Source organism: Alosa sapidissima, chromosome 24 (assembly GCF_018492685.1).
Source record: "Alosa sapidissima isolate fAloSap1 chromosome 24, fAloSap1.pri, whole genome shotgun sequence".
In the NCBI taxonomy this organism is placed as follows: domain Eukaryota; kingdom Metazoa; phylum Chordata; class Actinopteri; order Clupeiformes; family Clupeidae; genus Alosa; species Alosa sapidissima.
In genome coordinates this window covers 9,248,014-9,267,118 of record NC_055980.1, presented here as the reverse complement: position 1 = coordinate 9,267,118, position 19,105 = coordinate 9,248,014, and the positions used below count along the sequence as shown (strand labels likewise).

Below are 19,105 nucleotides of genomic sequence, written 5' to 3'. Positions count from 1 at the left end.
GAGAGAGAGGGACATCCGTCTCGCGAAAGTGACAGCTCTGCTCCATGCGGCCATGTGGTGTGGGAACAGACCCTGGCCACAGATGGTGGATCGGATGACCGTCTCTCCTCTCTCTCTCCCCTCTCATTCGGACCATCCATCTCTCTCCTCTTATCAGCTCTCGAATTCTTACCATCACAGTTACCCCCCCGCCCCCGCCCCCCCACACACACACACACACACACACCACCACCATCGAAAACTGCTGAGTGTATCCCCATACTGATATCCTGAAGAGGCAAAACTGTAGAATGTGACACAACTAAACTGCCTGTACCACAATGCACAATGTTGACAAATGTATTAGTTAGCACACACACAACCCTTGATGACCATGACCTCTGATATCACAAACACAATGCTTTGTGTTGTCATTTGACATCACTGTGCTTAAGTTTTTAAACTCACTGCCGTGGGGTGGTTACAGAATTCGACCCTGGTGATGGATTTAGTCAATTTCTCGATGGTGCGGAGAAGCATAAAGAAGCTCATTAAATGCCCAGTGTATCGGGGGAAGAGGGGGGGGGGGGGGGGGTAGGGCTCAGACAGCAGGCAGCCGCAGCTTTGATGGGTTTATTGAGTGGAAAATTGAATCAAATTGATACGGAAACACCAGGCCTGCGCTGCGACTCCTCTCCTCTCCTCTCATCTCAGCTCCCCTCCGCTGCACACGGGCTGGACATTACGGCTGGCAGGGGAGCAGTGTCCAGTGTTGCAGACAGGCAGTTGTCCAACTCTTTGATCTTTTACCCCCCCCCCCCCCCCCACCCCTCCCCCCCAAAGTTAATTTTCTTGCAAACAAGTTGGAGAGGTATGTCCAGTGCAGTCCTCGGTGCTTGCTGGGCGTGTTACCCTTGAATTTTGTGAGAAGTTTTTTTCTTTCATTTTCAGCTTCATAATGAATTAAGAAAATCATAGTGGGTTCTTAGCCATACACAGAACAGTGATAGTGAGAGAGAATCCACTGGAACGACATGCTGGAGATCAAAGATTCTACAGCGGTGTGTAGCGCTCTAGAATCTTTGCTGGAGATTACTTTGGTATTTGGACGCATGAACATCCCTCTCTCCGTCTCATGCACTGCCAATCAGAGGAACTGTAAAGTCGTCATGATATGAAATCAAATTTCAGGCTTTGATTGGACTTCAGTTGAAACTTCTGTGATGGATGGGCCAGGCCATGGGCCTTGTCCTGACCCTTCCTTCTTGTCATTTTTCCTGCTGGTCCTTACTGGAAGTGTGGGTCCCGCGCCGGGCCGTTGGAAGTATAGGGTTGCTGGGAGCGGCGGTTTTATCGGCAGGCTGACAGTGTGAGGATGGATGTGAGAGGCAGAGAGCAGGCGTATCACTGTCACCTGACAGACACACTGGTGCCACGCCCAGAATCAATGCCCCGTCTGGCAGGACACACACACACACACACACACACACTTACTGACACACACACACACTTACTGACACACACACACACACACACACACACACACACTTACTGTCACACACACACACACACACACACACACACACACAAAAACACACCAACATGCACACACAAACACCAACATGCCCATATTTCACCAGGGGAGTTCAATCTCTATGAAGGACATGATTATTTGGTAAAGGGTGGCATGTGACATAGACAATAGCACCTGATACACTGGGAAAACGCCCCAAACTTTTAGGAGTGTCATTTCTTATCCACAGTATTTAGGATGCGTTTTTGTTGACAGACTTTTTTTGTAGGTAGAAGAAAATGTGATCTTTACAAGTGGGATCTGCAAATAAGGAATTGTTCAGCTCAGTTTTATTCAGATAGCGCTTTGAATAATGAGTATATTTGGTTTCAAGCAGCTTTACAGGAAATGAAACCAAAGCTCACCAAAACGGGCTTATCAGGCACGTTGACAAAAACCTCCTGCCATATTGTTTGAGCAATAAATTAGCAGCTCTTTCCAAATATGTACTTTACGAGCTGAAATATTTTCTGTGATCATTGCCAAGTATATTTTGTATGATTGTTTTGTTTGGACAACTTTATAGTTACAGTTAAATTACAGTTAAATTATTTGAATAATAAACCGTTGACTTTTAACCTCTAACTTCTGTTTGTGCTTCAGAGGATGACCTGTCAGACAATACAGAGGATGGAGCTGATAACAGACCCAAATCAGGTGAGATCTGAACACAACAAATGCTAGCCAACAGCTGCAGAATGTTATGAACATCCAGACACCACACTGACAACACTGGTGGTGGTCAGGTGTGCAGTCACTTTATTGTTTATTTATGTGTGTGTGTGTGTGTGTGTGTGTGTGTGTGTGTGTGTGTGTGTGTGTGTGTGTGTCATAGCATGGTCTGAGTATGCAAACTACTACCAAGGATTATGGGACTGTGAGGCTGACAAGCCAGATGAGCTGGCCTTCCAGAGAGGAGACCTCATCTACATTCTTAGCAAGGTAAGTGCAACAGCACACACACACACACACACACACACACACACACACACACACACACACACACACACACACACACACACACACACACACACAGATATACTCTGTTAAATTCACAGTGCTAGATGAATATGTTCTGACATTCAGCTCAGTCAGCCGTCCTTGCTTATTGAGAATTGTGGGTCTCCTCCTCTCTCCTTCCTCCTCTACCTTTCCACCACCTCCCCCTCTCCTGTTTTCTCTCTTTCACTTTCTTTCTTCATCTCTCTTTCACCCATTCTCTCTCTTTTTCTCTTTCATCTCTGTGTCTTTCTCTATTTCTCACCCTCTTCCACTCCCCATCTCTCCTCTTCCTCTATTTACCCTAATGATGAGTAATGGGCCGCAGGCCACCAGATAAGTCACATCAATCTTAACCTTTCCTGAGGGGGGGGGGGGGGTGTGTGTGTGTGTGTGTGTGTGTGTGTGTGTGTGTGTGTGTGTGTGTGTGTGTGTGTGTGTGTGTGTATTTTTGTGTCTAAGTGTATCTATTTGTGTGTGTGCGCGTGTTTGTGTATCTATTTGTCTGTATGTGTGTGTGTATGTGTATCTAGTTGTCTGTGTGTGTGTGCGCGTGCTACAGAGCATTCTGTTGTACAGTCCTGATGCCTCTGTTCAGGCTCCATCCCAGCCCAACCCAGCACGGTTGGCAGGAGTTCACCTTGAATCTGAAAGCACTTTTCTCATTCATACCTGTCCTCTCTGAGAAGTGTCACGTGTCCTTGACTGAGGTGGGATATAATGGCTCGGCTTGGTTGGTGAAGGACTTAGTGGCAAGATTCTCAGTAATGATCTTTAGCTTCATTACAACTGTAATCTTGGTGAGCATTGAGTGTTCCAACCATGCAAAACATTTCTTGTATATAGAACTAGCAGTCAGCTGTTTTCTCTCTCTCTCCCTCACTCTCACTGCCTATCCCCTGCTGTTTTGTGATTGCTATGTTGTCTTTAGAGACATACTATGTGTGTTTGTGTCTAGAAAAACAAGATACTGGAAATCAATGAGTTTTAATTTGGTCCTGTGACCTCCTCAGACTATTTTTAAAATCAAATTGTCTGTTAAATCTGTTGGTTTATATCTCCTTTTGTCCTGCACTGTAGATGTGTTCTGATATGTTGTGATAAACTTCATCATGTCACTCAAACTCATGGACCTCAACACTCTCTGTAAGACTGAGAAAATTGACAATAAAAATAATTCTACAAAATGAACATTTTAAAGTAGTCATATAGCCTACATAAAATGCTGATAACAGGCTTAATCATAGGGCATAGGCTTAATCATTTGAATAGAATAATAACAAAATCCCAAAACTATCGCTAGAATGAAGTACATTACATAGACGAAAATGGACTGCAACCTCTTAGATGTAAAATAATTTAACTGCCAAGTGGAAATAACTTCAGATGTTCTGTTGCTGCTTGTCATCAGTCGGTCTCATTAGGTTGTGTGTGTGTGTGTGTGTGTGTGTGTGTGTGTGTGTGTGTGTGTGTGTGTGTGTGTGTGTGTGTGTGTGTGTGTGTGTGGTGAGAGGAGAAACAGGGACAAAGGTGATGGGCTCATCTCAGCACACACACACCTCATTTCACCCAAAAGATAATACCAAACCCATGTGTCTGGCGGAGAGTTGGAGCATAAACACTTACTTACACCCCCCTCCACAAACACACACACACACACACACACACACACACACACACACACACACACACACACACACACACACACACACTCACCACCAGCCGCATCGCTAAAAAGGGTTGTGGGGTTGTGTTTGCAGTGTGTGGCGTTCCGTCGTATGCCTCCCAGGCATGCTGCGTTGACAGGGTGGTCTATCACTGGGCAGGATCTTTGACACACATTACACAAACAGGGGCTCCGCTCTGGGTGGGTGGTGGCGCGCACAGACGTACCTGACGACTGAGACGCCATTAATCTGGCCTCAGGCGATTACACTCCAGTTTAGAGAGCCAGTAGTTCAGGTGAGGTAGGCTTTTTAATGGTCACAGCCTCTGTAAACACATCTGTAAAGGCTTATTAATTATTAAAACGTTTTGGCAGCGCATGACTATTATTGCCCTGTGTCCCCTACTTTGCACACAATTCTAGAATGTTCCGTGGAAGTGCACTGCCTGACATAGGGTTTTGGTTGTGTGTCTATGCATGATGTGGTTATGAGGGTGCTACTGCTGCAATGGGGGCATAAATCTCGGTGTATTCCCTCAGCTCATGTTACCTCGGCTTTAAGAAAAGGGAGCGGGTCCGGCGTATTTTATGTTGTTTTATGGGGGGTTCCAGGGGAGGCCCGACCTTGATGAGTGAAATATGGGCAGGTGGCCAGCAGCAAAGCTAAGTGCTAATGCTCTCTCGCACACGACGGACGCCGAGTAGCCGGGGCAATAAACCCACAACACATAAATCCACGCCGGACAGGGGCGTAAGTATATTTGTGTCAGCGGCGAGCATAATTACACGGCGATAAAAACGTGTGAAGTGTCAAATCAATGGTGCTAACTAACAAGAGGAATCCCCCCCCCCCTCTCTCCCCTTTCAAAGCTGGGCTATGATTGAGCCGCGTCAAATCGGAAGGGCTCGATCGGATTGCCATGGCAACGGCGCCTTCTGCCTGGCGACCGAAGGGAGAGCTGGCCAATTATGAAGAGCTCAGTCATCAATCACTATTGATCCCTCACTTACTGTAAGGAGGCCGTGCTCTGTGGGTGTTTACGTGTACACACGTGTGTGAATATGAGAAAGGGAGAGTGTGAGTGGGAGAGTGTGACGGAGAAGAGGAATGTCTCTGTGTCTGTGTGTGTCTGCGTGTAGAGGAGAGATGGCTGTTTTGACGGGTGTGTGAATGTGTGTATGTACTCAAGAGAGACAGAGAGAGAGAGAGAGAAAAGTGAGTAATTGTGTGTGACTATACGTTTCCATGTGTTAGAAGAAGTTGAGTGTGACAGAGAGAGAGAGAGAGCCCTTCCCTGCTGAGCGTTCTGTATGTCTTCATCAGTACGTGAGAGCGAGGGCCTTGCAGGTCGTAAAAAAGCCCTCCGCCTGTTCCCCTGCCTGCATCTCTGCTTCATTTTCCATCTCGCTCTTATTAATTCAGCCGAGTTAATTTCGCACAGCCCGCGAGCTCGTCGCCCGTGGCACGCCAGCTGAAACAGACCCATACCCCCACCCCTCCCCTCTCCACCCTCCAGCCCTCCCTCTATTTCACCCCCTCCAGTCCCCCCCCACCCCACCCTCCAGCCCTCCCTGTGCTCCCTGTATCTGTGCCCACCGCTCTCCAACAAGACATAGTGCCCAATCCCAGAATCCATCTGGCGGCCATACAGGGCTTCCTCAGTGCACTGCCTAGACGGATGATGATCAGAGAGCTGGAGGCTGGAAGCGCTGTTATTTCGCCTCCCCAAAAAAATCCACCCCGTTATGTGCTTCGCTGCGTTGTGTCCTCTGGGTGTTTCGGGGTACTTAAAATAGACGAGAGGCGTATAAAACATTGCAGGCTGTGTTCTATTTAAATGCCCCTGTATATGTGCAATGCTGCAGATAATTGAGGCGCAAGGGACGGGCCTCACTCACACATGGGGTTTCTGAGGTACTCAGAGGTGTGTGTGTGTGTGTGAGGTTGTGGGGGTCCAAAGAGACTCCTTCTTTAACTGCGCTCTTCCTCAATCCATCCAGTTACGGCTCACATTCCACAGCCTCTAATTTATGTCCTTCGGAATCAAAGTACGTGACTCCCGAGGTCAGCTCCGTCACATTCCTGTGCCCCCCTGAGGAATCCCTGTAAAGTCCCGGGTCGGGGATGGGGAAAGATTTACGAGGCAGGAGATGTAAGCCAAACTCCTACAGGTCCCCCTCTTTTCTTTTCTCCTCTCTCTCTTTCTTTCTCTCTCTCTCTCTCTCTCTCTCTCTCTCTCTCTCTCTTTTGCTCTCTCACGTTTTCTTTTTTTGTCCTCTTGTTGGACGCACTGGCCCGCCGACACTGTGGTCTTTCTCATTGGGCGGGAGCATGCGCACAGCAGCGAGAGGCCAGCGGGGCCCCCTTCTGGACTGGGGGTACTAAATGAGCTCTTGAGGGGGGGGGGTCCAGACAAACGCCAACCCTCTGCTGCCCCCCTTTCCGCTGCCAGGGCTGGACGAGTGCCCCCCCCCCCCCCCCCCCCCCCGCCTCCACTTGACCATCAGCACACCAGAGCATAGACACTCCTGACACCTAGTGGCTGCAGTGGGTAGGGTTCGTATTTTTAGTGGTGGAGTGATTCACTTTCAAGTTTCAAATACACACACACACACACACACACATGCTTCTGAACAAATGACACCCAAACAATGGCCAAGACCAGGGTGGATAAAAGACATCACTGGAAATAGACATAAAGTCAATTAATGGGTTAGATTATTATTTATTCATTGAATTGCTTTTTGGTTTATGCAGTTGCTGATGGCGGCATTATTGTTGGCCATGGCCATTTTACTCCATTGAATGGGCTTTCGGTTTATTCAGCGACCACTGTTGATGTCCTACTGTTTGGCCGTGTACATCTCTAAGATGGCCACCTTAACTGAGATGGCCAGAGTGAGTCCCCTCAGCCCCGCAGGGTCGCATCCTCCCAGCGCTCAGACGAATGGCCACCCCAGCTTGCCCACTACCCACAGGAGGTCACCCCAGCTTGCCCACTACCCACAGGAGGTCACCCTCCTCTAATGTGCGGGGAGAGAAAAAGGAAAAAGGCTGACATGAAAGGAAAAGGAGAAGCCGTGAGTGAGTGAGAGAGAGAGTGTGAGTGAGAGAGAAAGACAGGGAGTAATCTATACTTAGATCCTTGTACCCCCCCCTCCTCTATACAAACCAACCTCCTCTTTTCCTTCTCTGTCCTTCCCCCCTCCTTCTCCTCCTCCCTTTCTCTCTCTCTCTTCTCTTCTCTTTCTCTTTTTAACCCCCCCGCCCCCCATTCGCGCTCACATCCACCCAAAGACCTGCTTGCTGTGGGGCAATAGACACCCAGGCGCTGTATAGACACATCGGGGGCATTCTATTTACCAGCACAGGCAGCAGGGGGTGAGTCTGGGGTTTTGGGGTCGTGCAGAAGGCAACGGTCATCCCCCGGTCAACTACAGTAGGTCATTATTCAGCCCCAGCCAATCGTCCAGAACTGCACAGCGGCGGCAGTGGCAGTAGCAGCAGCAGTCGAAGCCGCGGCAGGCCCCTCCTGTCTCCCACTGCCCCCACCTTGCCATCCACCCACCCCCCTGCCCATTCTGCCTAATTATTATAAATGACAGGGGCGCGTAAACAGCCATCATTACGAGCACTCAGCAGCATACACAATTCCACTTTAAATGGCTATTAAGTTAAAGAGCCATCAGTAATTTCCCCAGTGGACTTTTAGAGCCTCTGCGATTTTATTTTTCGACCCCTCGCATATTTCGGCCGTCGCCGCGGTCGAGCGTCTGGGCGACGTTGTCACGGTGCTGCATTATCTTTGTGTGTTTTGTGTGTGTGTGTGTGTGTGTGTGTGTGTGTGTGTGTGTGTGTGTGTGTGTGTGTGTCTGTTTTTCCACCTTTTTCTACCAACTTCTCGTTAAGAAAGATTAACATGTTTTGTTTTGTTTTGTTGAAAAGGAAGAAGTTGGGTCATAATGAATGAATCTGACCACAGTGCACAGGGCTCTCTGTAATTGCTCAGCACTTGCTTGTTTGTGATATATATAAAGCGCCTGTAATGAATGGAGTGTACCAGTTTGGGGGCATGTTCCCTTTAACTGGGTTTAGAGGTAAATAGATAAACCTGGAGAGTGCCTCCATGTTTCTTTGTTAAGTGGGCTCAAGGAGAAGGATGCAATGCAGTACTCTCAGTGTGTGTGTGTGTGTGTGTGTGTGTGTGTGTGTGTGTGTGTGTTGTGTTGTGTGTGTTTGTTTGTGTGTGTTATTGATGCTCTGGAGTGTGTTGGAGGTTGAAGGGGAAGGAGGGAATTGGGAAAAGGGGGAGGGTGGAAGGGAGAGTGAGTAAGGATGAGAGAGAGAGAGAGAGAGAGAGTGTGTTTGTGTGTGTAAGAGAGGGCGAGAGAAAGAATGAGAAAGGGAGGGAGAGAGAGTGAGTAAGGATGAGATAGAGAGAGAGAGAGTGTGTGTATGTATGTGTGTGTGTGAGAGAGAGGTAGAGGGAGAGATGGAGCGAGGGAGGGGGTAGATTGTAGAGCAGGAGTGGTGGGTTCAGCGGCAGGGCAATGAGAGACTTCCTGCGCTCCATCACTCCCAAGGCCTGCCTCAGTCAGCTGGTGGCCCGCGGCACAGCCCTCATGTGTCATTCTTATTAGCATCTCTCCTGGCTCCTCTCACCCACAGCGGCTGTGTGTGTGTGTGTGTGTGTGTGTGTGTGTGTGTGTGTGTGTGTGTGTGTGTGTGTGTGTGTGTGTGTGTGTATTTGTATGTGTGTTTATGTGTTGTGTGCGAGAGAGAGAGAGTGGGCATAACACGAGCCTCTTACCATGTTATGTATGTGATTATGGATACATTTGCTAAAGACATAAAAAAAAAACAGTGAGAGGATTTGACAGACAAAAAAGTACTGAGACAGAAGGAGAATATATGAGCGGCGACGCACACTGCATTAAGTTAGTGAGAATGTAAGTGGTAATGAGAGAGATGGAGAGGAAATGAGAGAGAAAAGAAGGAAGAGAGAAGGAATGGTACAAATGAGGACAAGAACATTATGGAGTGGAGGACTGGAAATGAAATTTAGCCAGCTGTTGTGCCCACGCCAGAGAACACCCCACTCCACCCCATCTCTCTCCTCTCTCCCCCCCCCCCCCCAGCCCCCTGCACGCGGTGCTGCGATACTTCAGCGTCTCGAGGCATCATTAGCTGTCAATCTGTCCCTTCTGCCAGCCCTGGGCGATGGGCACATTTTCGGCACCACCACTGGGCAGCGTTTCCCCCCGTAATCTCGGGCGCGAGCCCGCGCGCCAAACAAATGATCGCGCTGGCACACTGCAGGTGTTGTCATGGTAACCCGCCCTCGCTTTCGCTCGTTCTCTCTCTCTCTCTCTCTCTCTCTCTCTCTCTCTCTCTCTCTCTCTCTCGCCTGCCAACCCCGCCCACCTGCATCCCCCCCCCCCTCCCTCCCTCCATCTCTCCCGAGGAGAAGGAGTCACGCAGAGGTCAGCCTCGTCGCAACGCTGAGCAGCCTCATCCCTCTCTCCTCTCCTCCACCCTCAGCTGCCAAACACCGTCCTCTCTTCTCGTCTCCTCTCCGCCTCCCTCCCCTTCACCCCCCCCCCCCAAATGCCCTCCTCTCATCCTCCACTCGTCTAGACCCCCGTAACCAAACGTAAACGTAAACACCTACCCACCACCCGTGGCCTCCCTCCTGGGAACAGGCAGAGGCTATCAGTGCGCGTGCAGCATGGAGCTGATGGCTGGCAGTTAGAGGAGTAGGACGAGGCTGAGGGGAGGGCGGTCGGCGGAGGTAATTAACCTAGATACCTGGCCTGTTGCTCAGTCTCCTCCAGTGGCCATGATGCCGCCCCTTCAGGCAGCCTCCCCCTGGTGATCGCCCACATCAGCACCAGACGCGCCCGCCACCACCAGCTGATGGCCATGAGCCACGTGCTTTAAATAGACATGTGACATTTTGGTAATTCAGACAAAGAAAGAGGGTGAGAGAGAGAGAGAGAAAGAGAGAAAGAGAGAGAGAGAGAGAGAGAGAGAGAGAGAGAGAGAGAGAGAGAGAGAGAGAGAGAGAGAAGTATGAGCTTGTGTGGAGGCGAGTGATTGAGGCAGGACAGCCGTCATTAGGGCGCGTTCACTCTGCGCTTGCCACGTCTGTGCCTACTCCACGTGCACTCCGTTTGAACCCATCAGTCCTCGGCATTTTTTGGTTTGTGCCGGTGGCGGTGTGGGGGTGGTGGTGGTCTGGGGGTGTGGAGGTGTGGGGGTGTGGGGGTGTGGGGGTGGTGGTGGTGTGGGGGTGTGGGGGTGTGGGGGTGGGTGGAGGATGTGGGCGAACAAAAAGAGGAAGCCGGCACTCGGCGTGCCACAGAAGCTCATTGAGCCGGTGGCACGCCGGTGATTTAGGGGAGTATTAAGATGACTGTGTTGATCATCAAAAGGACCTTTTCTCAGGGCGAGTTCTCAGCAAAACGCTGCACAGATGGAGCGCCGCAGATAAATAAAACTTTCTGTCACGCCCAGGCAAGAGGGAACCGCGCTGCACTGCCCCCAGGAGAGACGAGAGAGAGGGAGAGAGAGAGAGAGACTCTTCCCCCCTCCACCCACCACTCCCTCCTTTCTCCTCTCCTCTCCTCGGTTGTCCCCCAGCCCCTCTGTCGTTCTCTCTCTCCCTGCTTTTCCTGTTTCACCCTTTCCCTCCCTCCCTCCCTCCGCTCTCCATGTGTTACTGTTGCAGGTCTCCTAAATGTTTGGTGCCCCTGCGGATGGTGTGTTGAGTGTGAGGTGCGGGTGGTGTGTTTAATGTGAGGTGCGGGTGGTGTGTTGAGTGTGAGGTGCGGGTGATGTGTGAGAGTGAAGTGGGGGTGGTGTGTTAAGTGTGAGGTGCGGGTGGTGTGTTGAGTGTGAGGTGCGGGTGGTGTGTTGAGTGTGAGGTGCGGGTGGTGTGTTGAGTGTGAGGTGCGGGTGGTGTGTGAGAGTGAGGTGGGGGTGGTGTGTTAAGTGTGAGGTGCGGGTGGTGTGTTGAGTGTGAGGTGCGGGTGGTGTGTTGAGTGTGAGGTGTGGGTGGTGTGTTGAGTGTGAGGTGAGGTGGGGGTGCGAGTGCAAGTGTGGGTGCTGAGCTGAGGGTGGGTTAGATTGACTGTCTAGTTGGCTCCCATTCCTCAAAGTGTCATTAACACAGCTCACAGCTCATCTGCATGTGTCTAGAAACACATTAGGGGCCGGCTCGGTGTGTTGTATGAATGTGTGTGTGTGTGTGTGTGTTTGTGTATGTGTGCTTTTCTGTATGTGCATATGTGTACATGAGTGCTTGTGTGTATTTGCACATCAGTGTGTTTGACGAGGTTGGTATATTTGTGTCTGTGCATGTGTGATAGTGTGTGTGTGTGTGTGTGTTGTGTGTGTGTGTGTGTGTGTGTGTGTGTACTGAAGGAGAAAATGGTAATTAGTTCTCCCCCGGCCTCTTCCTGCTGTGGGGTGCTGGATGGATGACACGCTCCTCACAGCTAAATGTACAGTACGTGCTCTTCTGAATGCTTAAGTGGGGTGGAGAACGTGCTGTGTGTGTGTGTGTGTGTGTGCGAGGGGAGTCTTCGCCCATCACTCCTTCCTGCTGTTACCTCTATCCCCACACATTCATAACCATCCCCATCCCCATCCACCCACACCCACACCCCCACCCTATTCAACCCCCACCCCACCCTCCAACCCTGTCCAGCCTCACCTCTCTTAAGGCCAAAAGTCTGGTTTCCATTTCTCCGTCTTCTTTTAAGTGTCACAGGCGCTTTTGAGGTCTCTGGGATGAGAAGAGGCCAGGGGCTAGTGAAGGCAGCTGATGGATGAGAGGGAGGTGTTGGCCACGGACCATAGTGCCGAGTGGCCAAACTCAAGCAGGAGAGCAGGGGATTGTGGGTACTGCTTTACATAGAGGTTATTTTGACCATGCCTGATGTGGAGGAAGGTGTTTCCTGAGCTCGTCAAATGAATGTCTAAATCATCGAACACTTCAACATGGGTGTGCCAGTCAGGATAGACTTCCTCTGCCTTGGAAGGGCTGTCATGGCCATTCAAAAACTGGCCCTTAGGGGAAGTAATTTTTTTTGCTTGCACCAATATTTATGAAGGATTCAGTCAGGTGTATGCAGCAATAGTAATAATAGTAGTGTGTGTGCATGAGTGATTGTGTGTGTGTGTGTGTGTGTGTGTTTGAGGCACTGCATCGCTCTCTCTGGTAAAGGAGACAGACTGCTCACACACACATTCTCCATCATGGGAGACAGACTCCAGAGATAAGCATCTCCTCTGTCAGAGAATAAAGGAGTGTGTGCAGGTGGGCTGTGCTCAAACCTGCATGAAACCCCCTCCCTACACACACACGCACACGCACACGCACACACACCCACACACACTCAGAACGAACGATCCCAGCCATCATGCTAAGCACACACATGCAGAACACACACACCAGGACTCGCATTCCTCCACAAACTGATCAGCAACTCTGAACATAAATCAGCGGTGCAGGAAAGTGAAGAGCACGGTAGGGGGGGAAAATCACACCGTCGTGCCTCATTCTAACCAACCACACTTGCTTTCTCTTCATGTTGCTCTCAACACTCAACACACACTGCTGGTGTCATATCGCTGCAATTCAATGCAACATGCAGTTTCAGGCTCTAAACACCTTTTGTGTGTAGGTGAATCTGAGCCTTGTGAGTTTGAATGGCTTCAGGAAAAATAACCCATTTGCGTGTCCTTCATGTTCTTTTTACAGGAGTACAACATCCATGGCTGGTGGGTAGGAGAACTGGGAGGCAACATTGGCATTGTCCCTAAAGAATACCTTCATCCAGCTTACATCATCTGAGCTCATGTACGTCCCTCTCACCTGGATAGCCACAACTGTCGCCATGATAGCCAAACGTTCAAAAAGGCTCTTTTATTGCAGCATGTAATTAAAGCCTGGATTCTTGGTCTGATATACTACTTAATACTACCAATGCAAAGACTAGGTCCCAAGAATAGTATTCGATTGTATTCAGTGGCAGAGCACTGAGCACTTGTTTGCATTTCTTTCTGATAAAAACACTCATGACTCGTGACATAAAATATCTTAAGTGTCATTCAGTAATTTCATTATACTCTCTATTCCATATTAACCCCTGAGTGACTCTTTTAATAAACTTCACATTATGCTGGCACGCATCTGCACATATAAGAGGAGAGAGGACTGAGTTCGCCTCATCTGAATAAACACCCCAAATACCTCTCCCAGTGATGACACCTGCTGGCTGAATACTGAACTACAGGCTGGCTGAATGTAGAGCCACTCTCTCCCTAATGCAGTCTGTATAGCCACAGCCCCGGCAAACATTCTAGACCAAAGCAGATTTTAAGAGATTTTAAGAGCTAAGCCTACAGATGCTACAGAAATGTTATTCTGCGCCACTAAGCATTTGCCTGGTAAAAGGGGCCCTTGCTGAAATCCCCCGTTGTTAAACTAAAGAGAATTCTCCACAATGAAAAGGATTTTAAAAAGCATGACAAAAGTCCAATAAGGGAACCCATACATAGTTGTGTCACACAGTGTTGTCATTAATATATTTGGACCATTTTGTTTTTGTGGATATGCTCAAACCCTCCACCTGTATGTTTTTCTCTTTGTCCAGGGATTGCCCAATGCTGGACCTCCACATAGACTCTTACAACACTCGACAAGAACTACAGACTGAGAATACTTTCAAAGCTTTAAACAATTATTTTATATTATCAGTATACATACTATGAAATTATATAGACCTACCAAATCTTTGTTTTCTCTATTTTTGAATTGTGTCTGGTATTATAAAGAAAATGTAATAAATACAACATGAATGTTTCACATGGTGCCATTTTGTTTGTTGTTATTACACTGGGTTCTTGGATTAAATTGAATTACCCATGGGCTGCAAAAAGTCTGTACTTAATTGTATGCTAATTGGTACGATGTGGAAAGTAAAACTAAGGCCAGTACCACGGCATTTGGCTTATTTCTACTTAAACCAGAAAAATACAAACTTAGAAGTCATAATGAAGATCATAGATAGGCAGTGCTCTATATCTTTGTTCACATTTCCATGGAGAAATGCAAAATGAAATTGCATGATACACCATCATCAGACATAAGATGGGGGCACAAAAACATTTAAGCCACCTACTGGCCAAAATAGGCACTTCTGGTTAGACAACAAAACTCTCGACCTTGAATATCACAACTAGAGTGCTCGCCTTGTATCTTCTGCCACTTAATTGACAAAAAGCAACCATACCAAATTAACAATGCTCAGTTCACCACAAAGGCATGGCACCCCAGGTAATCTTCCCTAGTGAGACCAAATTAAAACTACAAACGATTTGTCTATGTGATAGATTTGACTTTTCCCTTCTATTTTTCTGGTATTCTTTCATCATGAATGTAAAATATTAGAAACAGAAAGTGAGGATACCAATCTTAGGTCATTTATATTGTAAAAATCTTTTTATTGAGTAAAACATGTCACTCTTAAAACAAAACAAACAAAAACACTTGATAGCATTTAGGACCGTACGGCAGCTCAGCAAAATAAAACAAGTTTCATTTCATGTACATTACACTGTACTTAAATGATGGCAAAATAATACCACCCTAACTAATTCACATTGTAAAATGCAAACAACAAAAAGTCTCCATTTTGGATTACGATGAATGGGTGATCCACTTATGTACTATAGTACTGTAAGTGATCACTGCAGCTACAACACTTAAAAAGACCTCCACCTCCTTACTTCATGTCTTAGAAATGAGGATCCAGTATTGGCCAGAGAGGGCGATTACTTGTCCTTGATAATGTTGACAAGTAGACAAGCCGACTCAATCACAAGCTTGAAGACATAATTAAAAATGACCCATGTTGTTCAAAAAAAGGAAAACTCTGATGAAATGAGTTTCTTAGGGGGAAAAACAAACAAAAAGAAAGTAAAACAGGACAGAATGGAGTTCCCCGTCTCGTAAGTTAAACCATCTGCCAATGCAACCATACAAGTGCCTCTTAAAGGGTTTGTGACCACATTTTACAATGCCAATGTAGGAACTTTATATTAAGTTTGTTTCTACCAGACCAGGGTGCTGGTATACATGTATATGTGTGTTGGTTCTGGTTCTGAAATAACCTGGGCCAATGGTTCTGGAAGCATCTCGGTACAAAGGTCTGCTCTGAGAACATATTTCCTCTGGCCCTACTGGATTCCTTACTGACACAGAGGTGCTGACCTCAGACCAGTCCAGTGCATCTGAGACGCTTTCTGAGCGACGGACCAGAGCACATTCAGAGGCCAGACCAGAGCTACTGCCGATTCCCCAGCTCTAAGGGGCAGAAGTGGGGCGGTGGGGGTTCATGGAGGGGTAGGACTCAGTAAAGAGCATCAGAGTTGCTGCTCCGTGGCCTCTTGATCTTCTCTATGTTCTTCAGGATCATGTCATGTAACGTCACCTGTTGACAGAACAACAACGTGTGTCAGACCACATTTGATATAGTAGCATTCCATCAAAGACGAGCAATATGCACCAATTTGAATCCACAGTGCACCGTACGTTCCAAACTATGACAACAGGCAGTGACAATGTAGCACCATAATAGCGTTTTACTTGACATCTAGGTCATGACATGCCAGTGGTTGACTTTAGATGACAGTTTGACGTCAGACTTTTAGGAGTCTCCAATCACACACAAACATTCTCTTGTGGCTGCAGGAGTCTCCAATCCCAAATAAACTGCATCTTGCATGAATTTTTCTTTCCTGACAGGATGGCTTTAGAAAGACCTGGAAATCAGCTGACTAACCTAGAGGCTACAGAAGAGTCAAAAATTGACCTGTGATGACCTTCAACAACCAAACAAACTTTGCATGCATACTAATCACATGCATATGCCATGCAGTCTCTGATCTGAAAACCAGTCCCAAAATAAAGGGACTCTCTTTCCCGTTCATACACCATCACATAACCTGCAGAGATTGAGTTGCATAATCCAATTGTTTGAACTCCTATGACTTCTCCTAACTCAAGCCTGGTGTGAGGTCAGTGTTCATGGCAGGGTCAGAAAGGGAGGAATATGAATTAGTGCGATTACTCACATATTGATTTCGGAGCTCTGACACTATGATCTTGAGACTGATATATTCCTTCTCGTCAATCTCGGTCACGGTGCGACGATAGTCTTCCTGCAGACAAAACACAAAGACAATGTGACTTGTGTACATCAACCACTGTAAATACTTTTGCATATTATAACAAACATGCCACTTACCACATGAGGATATTTTGCTATTTTGGATACCAACTTTGCCCTTGTAATGTAGTACCTTGAATTGTAAAAAATAAAAGTGAGAATTCTTGAGTTTTTTTAATATACACAACTAATAAGTGCTACATGACAGCATTATGGTGCATTGTTGCTCACCTTGATATCTGGTCTAGATATGATGCTGCTTCTCCCTCCACTGTTCTCAACTCAGCCACAGTCTCCTCCTGCAGGAGGAAAAGCTCAGGGTCAGTCTACGTTTGGCACCAAACACAAAAACATGTGCCACATACCAAGAGACTGCTTTGATTATATTTACATGAAGGGTACAGATATTTTACTTAAACAAAATCTGACACAAAGGTTGCTTTCAGGAAGGGATTAAAGAGCCTTCTTTCACAAAAACACTAACACGTGAGGGTATGCCATCTTACAAGCATAAAAGGAGACCTGTTTGCAAATGAGTTCAGAGGTGCCTGGTTTTCCCTTTTGCCATGAACAGACTTTTAACAGGAGGACCAGCATGATCAAAACAGTTCGGATGGAAAAATCTCACCTGAATTGACACTCCAAAGTTGTTGCCATCCTCTATTCTTGGGATTAACAACTGAACCCACATTTTGACCTGAAGATGCAGAAAGTGACGGTATAACGTTTATATTTTACTACAGTTACTGACCTTACACAGTTTCTCAACTTCTAATACAAATCACTAAATGCTCTGTATAACACGTGTTTAAACTCACTGTGTTGCATTTCTCTATGAGAGTCCTGATCTCTGGTTTGACCCTCTCTATCAGGTCCACTAGCTTTCCATTACTCTTCATCATCCCTCCAGGCATCACAAACACCTTAGTTCCAGCCACTGTGGAGGAAGATGGGAGAACATGTTATGGTTGTTGCCTGGTAAGTCCAAAAGGGCTCGAGATAATAAATCCATAAGTCTTCATACACAAAACCACCATACAAACTTATTAACCGAAATTACATACCTTTATCCTCTCCTGCACATTCGTCGAGTTTTCTCTTTTTTGCATTTTGCTGTGGTGAATAATGTCACAGTTAGTGAAGAACTTCAAAACCGTCAAACTAGATTCTTCAAGCAATATTAACAAAATGTCAACATCTGAGATATCCAAGCTCTTACTGCGTCCAGGCCATCATGGATGTCTGAAAGCAGAATGGGATCTGGCACAGATAGGTTTATATCTGAATGGATATCCTTCAGCTCTTTGATGTTTAAGATAGGTTCCTGCATAGATCAAGCAAGTGGAATTAACCAAACCACAAGTCACATTATTATCCCAACAAAGAAAAACAAGCAAGTCCACAATCAGATATCGAAACACTAACCTTAAGGAACTGATCAAGTTCTAATAATTTCTTCGGGAAAAAGGCAGCCACCAGGTCCTCTGCCTGCAAAATTACATTGACAAACAGTGACAATTAGATGCAATCTGGATTCATACTAGCCTATATTATCCCTCTGTGCAGCAACTTACCTCTGCAGTGATTCGTTCTCTGAAAGCATCAACCTACCAAAACATAAAGAATTAAGTTTATTATTTGTTTACTCTTAGAACATAAGTAATCTAAATCCCCCAATCACCCCAAAAAAACACTACGTTTGAATAACGTCGCTTCATTTGACTTTAGGATTGCAGTAACGTTAGGGATAACATCCTTTACTGAACTTTCATATGTGCTTATCTTGCAACAAAGGAGGTCTGGTTTTGATACCAGAAAAGACTTAACTATACTAAACTAACTACTGGGGGGGTTGCAAACACATTAGGCATGTGCTGAGTAGCTAAATCTTACTGTCAATTTTGAGACTCGCAATAGCTTTCGTGCAAGGAGGCGAGTTTCTGTATCTATGAAGGATAACAGTTACAGTCAAATGATACGCTACAATGAGTAAGCAAGCTAGCTAAAGTTAACCTAGCAAGCAGCTAACCATGATCTCTACAGGTAGGCTAAGCTAACCTACTGATGTCGCCGGTGACTAGCTTGCTAACGTGTACTGGAGACTCATGACGTAGCAATGTTTCATTTACAGTGTGTCATATGATTTTACAAATATGATCTAAGTAAGTTGTATGTTCGACACAAATGAGTGACACATTTATTTTAAAGCGTATTTAAACACTTGAAGTGCGCGGGAAACTTGAGTGATTAGCAAGAAAACACCGGCTGGCAGAGGTGGTGCTTGGCCTGCTGTACCATTCATTTTCACACCCTTTCAAATCTTTTTTAAAAAATGTTCATCAACAGTTACCTTAGTCTTGATTTCAGTGTCCACTTTGAGCAGTGAAGACATCTTACTTATTCCCACTAAAAAGATAAATAGATTGTCTTCACAGCATAAAATGTGACCGTGTGGCTTTCAACTCCTGTCAGCCACAAGGTACGGCGAGTTTAGAGATGACGTTATCACTATGCGACATAGCGAAAGATTCTGAGCATGCGCAAATGTCTCAGGAAAAAAAGGTTAATTATTGTCACATTGTTGCAATGCCATACACAAATATTTACACACTACACTTTAGCTGTTTTGTATTATATTAAAACAAAAA

General features: G+C 46.7%; 2 protein-coding genes across 3 annotated transcripts in view; one reads left to right on the top strand and one right to left on the bottom strand.

Moving 5' to 3' along the window:
• Window positions 1–14,090, top strand: part of skap1 (src kinase associated phosphoprotein 1) — a 41,951-nt gene extending 27,861 nt beyond the window's left edge. For both annotated transcript variants that reach the window (XM_042082541.1, XM_042082542.1), the window contains exons 11-14: window positions 2,156–2,209; window positions 2,388–2,494; window positions 12,986–13,084; window positions 13,881–14,090. In XM_042082541.1, the coding sequence (XP_041938475.1) occupies window positions 2,156–2,209; window positions 2,388–2,494; window positions 12,986–13,078 (254 nt within the window). In that variant the 3' untranslated portion in view covers window positions 13,079–13,084; window positions 13,881–14,090. The remainder of the gene's footprint in view (window positions 1–2,155; window positions 2,210–2,387; window positions 2,495–12,985; window positions 13,085–13,880) is intronic.
• A 616-nt stretch (window positions 14,091–14,706) lies between these two features.
• Window positions 14,707–18,965, bottom strand: psme3 (proteasome activator subunit 3). Its single transcript, XM_042082552.1, has 11 exons — window positions 18,808–18,965; window positions 18,032–18,064; window positions 17,883–17,945; window positions 17,677–17,781; window positions 17,522–17,570; window positions 17,276–17,394; window positions 17,086–17,154; window positions 16,689–16,756; window positions 16,536–16,590; window positions 16,363–16,449; window positions 14,707–15,719 (listed from the first exon to the last, which is right to left on the bottom strand). The coding sequence occupies exons 1-11, from the start codon at window positions 18,847–18,849 to the stop codon at window positions 15,639–15,641; spliced, it is 771 nt and encodes a 256-aa protein (XP_041938486.1). The 5' UTR covers window positions 18,850–18,965; the 3' UTR covers window positions 14,707–15,638.
• Window positions 18,966–19,105: the final 140 nt, after the last annotated feature.

Bases quoted from the DNA above. Each gene is read 5' to 3' on its own strand.
- psme3 (XM_042082552.1), bottom strand. From the start codon at position 18,849: ATGTCTTCACTGCTCAAAGTGGACACTGAAATCAAGACTAAG. The intron at 17,395-17,521 runs GTATGTAATTTC...CTTCCTCCACAG, and splicing joins ATGTGCAGGAGAGGATAAAG to TGGCTGGAACTAAGGTGTTT. The intron at 16,591-16,688 runs GTGAGCAACAAT...TTACAATTCAAG, and splicing joins TATCTAGACCAGATATCAAG to GTACTACATTACAAGGGCAA.